Source organism: Acanthopagrus latus, chromosome 5, assembly GCF_904848185.1.
Source record: "Acanthopagrus latus isolate v.2019 chromosome 5, fAcaLat1.1, whole genome shotgun sequence".
Taxonomy (NCBI): domain Eukaryota; kingdom Metazoa; phylum Chordata; class Actinopteri; order Spariformes; family Sparidae; genus Acanthopagrus; species Acanthopagrus latus.
The window spans coordinates 3,203,059-3,206,143 of NC_051043.1; the positions used below are offsets into that span (position 1 = coordinate 3,203,059).

At 38.0% G+C, this 3,085-nt stretch overlaps 1 protein-coding gene across 1 annotated transcript; it reads left to right on the forward strand.

Annotated features, from left to right (window-relative positions):
* Positions 1-211: 211 nt before the first annotated feature.
* On the forward strand, positions 212-2,471 carry im:7150988 (Golgi-associated plant pathogenesis-related protein 1). The gene is made up of 6 exons (XM_037098734.1): positions 212-232; positions 415-441; positions 558-767; positions 973-1,050; positions 1,340-1,489; positions 2,269-2,471. The coding sequence occupies exons 2-6, from the start codon at positions 435-437 to the stop codon at positions 2,271-2,273; spliced, it is 450 nt and encodes a 149-aa protein (XP_036954629.1). The 5' UTR covers positions 212-232; positions 415-434; the 3' UTR covers positions 2,274-2,471.
* Positions 2,472-3,085: the final 614 nt, after the last annotated feature.

The following is a 3,085-nucleotide window of genomic DNA, read 5'->3' on the forward strand; positions in this document are numbered from 1 at the left end:
TTTAAATAAGTTTGAATTAATCAATCAATTAATGTATTTGCTCCCAATGTAATTATGTAGAGGAAAAAAAGACAAAAAAAAAAACACAGTTCGAAGGAATGTGGAATATCCTGCAAACATGATCCAGGGGTGTGTCTGTCTCCTCCTACGTATGGATGAGGAGGGAGAAGTCATGTATATAAGTATGGGCTTCAAGACAGCAAGAGAAAAAGAGGAAAACACCCTGAACCAGGTTAGTGCCAGAGACTGCTGCAGTCACAGGAGGCTATATGTCTTTAGATGGAGCCTCAGCCTTGTGAGATGACTCCTCTCTGAATTTGTGAATTCATAATCATTTTTGTTAGAATTTTGGATTATTCTGTTGGGAGTGCATTACTGCTCATTATTGTTCACTCTGTCCTTATTTGATTTCAGCCTCCGTAATAACAGACACAATGGCAGGTGAGTCCATTATTTTGCTTATTCATCCTGTCATGCCAGCCTTGTAACTGCACAAGACATGTTTCCTCTAAACACGTCTGAAAGCGGATCTATTTAAATTGTCTTTGTATCCACAGATGCAAGCTTTCAGCAGGAGTTCCTGGCAACCCATAATGATTTGAGAAAAAAGCACAACACACCACCAATGGTCCTTGATGATGAGCTGACTGCTACAGCTCAGAAATGGGCCGATCACCTGCTGGCCATAAACACGCTGAAGCACAGTGTAACTGATGATGGAGAGAACGTCTTCACTATGTTCAGCTCAGCATCCTTAACTCTTACAGGTGGATTATTGACCTGACACATTTCTTTTATCAAGTCAGTGTTTTAAACAACTTCCCAATCACTAGGTACACTCCCTCAACTGATTCATTTGATTACCCGCCAACCCGTCAGAATCACATCAGTCAGCTACCAATTCAATTGTTCACATCATGTGCATTTCATTCATTTCGTTTTGAGTTTTTTTTTTATGTTTTTTTTCTCTAGGGAAAGAAGTTGTGGAGTCATGGTACAGTGAGATCAAGGATTATGACTGGAGCAGCCCTGGATTTAACGGCAAAACCGGTAAAACACAAATGGAGAGAAATGTCTGAAATGTGTCAATGAGTTATAAAGATCATTTTTGTACATATTTACATGCATCCTGTAACTGAGTCATGCAAAAAAAAAAAAAAAAAAGAATGATTGCAATTGCAAGTTGTTCATGTTGCTTTGAAATAATAGATAAAGCCTTTTGTTTCAAACTGAAACAAAAAGTTGTTTTTTTTTTGTTTTTTTTTACATCATGTATTCTGCAAGTTAAACTCACAGCACCCAGCTTTGACCGTACTACACTGCTGTGTCCCTCCTGCAGGTCATTTCACTCAGGTGGTGTGGAAAGCCAGCACTAAACTGGGCGTCGGCATGGCCACCGATGGCAAAAGGGCCTTTGTGGTGGGACAGTACCGGCCCGCTGGCAACATGGCAGTCAAGGACTACTTCGAGAAAAACGTCCTCCCATTAGGTAAAATTCTACCACAGTTTTGAATTTGAATTTTCTGCTGTTTGAGTAGAGGACCAAGTAGTACTTTTTAGCTTATGATAAATCTATACGTCTATATAAATGCAGGATAATTCTGCACTCAAGTGATTTCATGTTATTGTTTTGTCCTATGACAAAGTAACCAAGTGCAATAACTCAAGTACCGCATTTAACTTAAGGATTTATTTCACTCCATTACAGTTCAGAGCAATACTGTACTTTGTACTGCTCTATATATTTATAGTCATTTCAAAGATAAAGGTTTTACAAAACAAATAATCCACTTAAATATTCTGCCGATTCAAAATATGATATACCTTTGTAAATATGAATGTATGACGTTGTTTAGAGACTTGTTTCCACACAGACTTTGAATGTTTTGGTTTTAGCTAACAAATACTAGCAGACAATGGGATGCTGCAGCACTGGAGTTTTCTAGGAATGTGTTGTAAAATTATTTACTTTTTACACTCATAAAAAGTCATTCTCATCACACCTCACCAGTTTCTGTTGGCACAAACTTCCAGTGGAGTGCACGCAGTGACCACTGAGGGGAAGTGTGTGTAGTTTTTAAAATGAAACCTGATTCCACAACAGAAAGCTAAATACCTTCTGCATACTGTCTAGTGCCTAGTCTTCTTCTCATGACTCTACTCATTCTTACATATTGAAGGCTTTTAGAATAATAAATAAAATCCTGCTGCTACAGCTTCTCATGTATTAGCTTTATCAGTTCACCTGTGTTTACTGTGACTTTCCAGCATAAAAGATGTGCATTTTGTGGCTGGAAGAGGGATGAATGGAGCAGACAGTGCATCCAGCGATAAAGATGGAGCACGCAAAAAGAAAAATCTGCACACTACTGTAGCTGACCTGGACCCGCCCTGCAACCTCCAGTACATGCTGGCTTTATTATTCATGCTGTAAGCAACAAAAAAACAATAAAACACCTTGTCTTATGAAACTGTCTTGATTCATGGTGCTTTTAATTGTGTTGAGGTTTGCAGAGTTTCTACATCAATGTGGAAATTGTGTGTATTCAGTTTATGTGTATGGTACAAAACATGTTTCTGCACAGTTTTCACTCATGGCATTAATTCAGCTGAAAATACTATTTACCCTGACAAACAGCCATATTAACATGATTATCCACCAGACATCACTGATTCCATTCACTTTAACAGACACAGAGACAGCTTAAGGAAACAGCTGAATCAATAATTGTGAAATGCAGGTGCCTGATCAGGGATCTACAAAATCATTGTGAAAAATTCAGAGAATTATGTCACTTTGCTCTCACTCATAAATAAGTATTAATGCTGTGCTTGAAGAGTCTCCACTCCCAAATGATTTCATGATGTTAGCTGTTAACAGTATATCGATACATCTATTTACTGTATACTGTCATTACATAAAAAGTGGACTATACAACTAGTAAACTAAGAGTCTAAAAGTTCATTGAGCTAAAATAAAGAGAAGGATAGAGTGTACAAACAAATTCTCTTATCATATTCCACTGACGTAGACAGGGGTGTGTGACTTTGCCTCCTTTTTTCAGCTCCTTGGTTTTGCTGACAT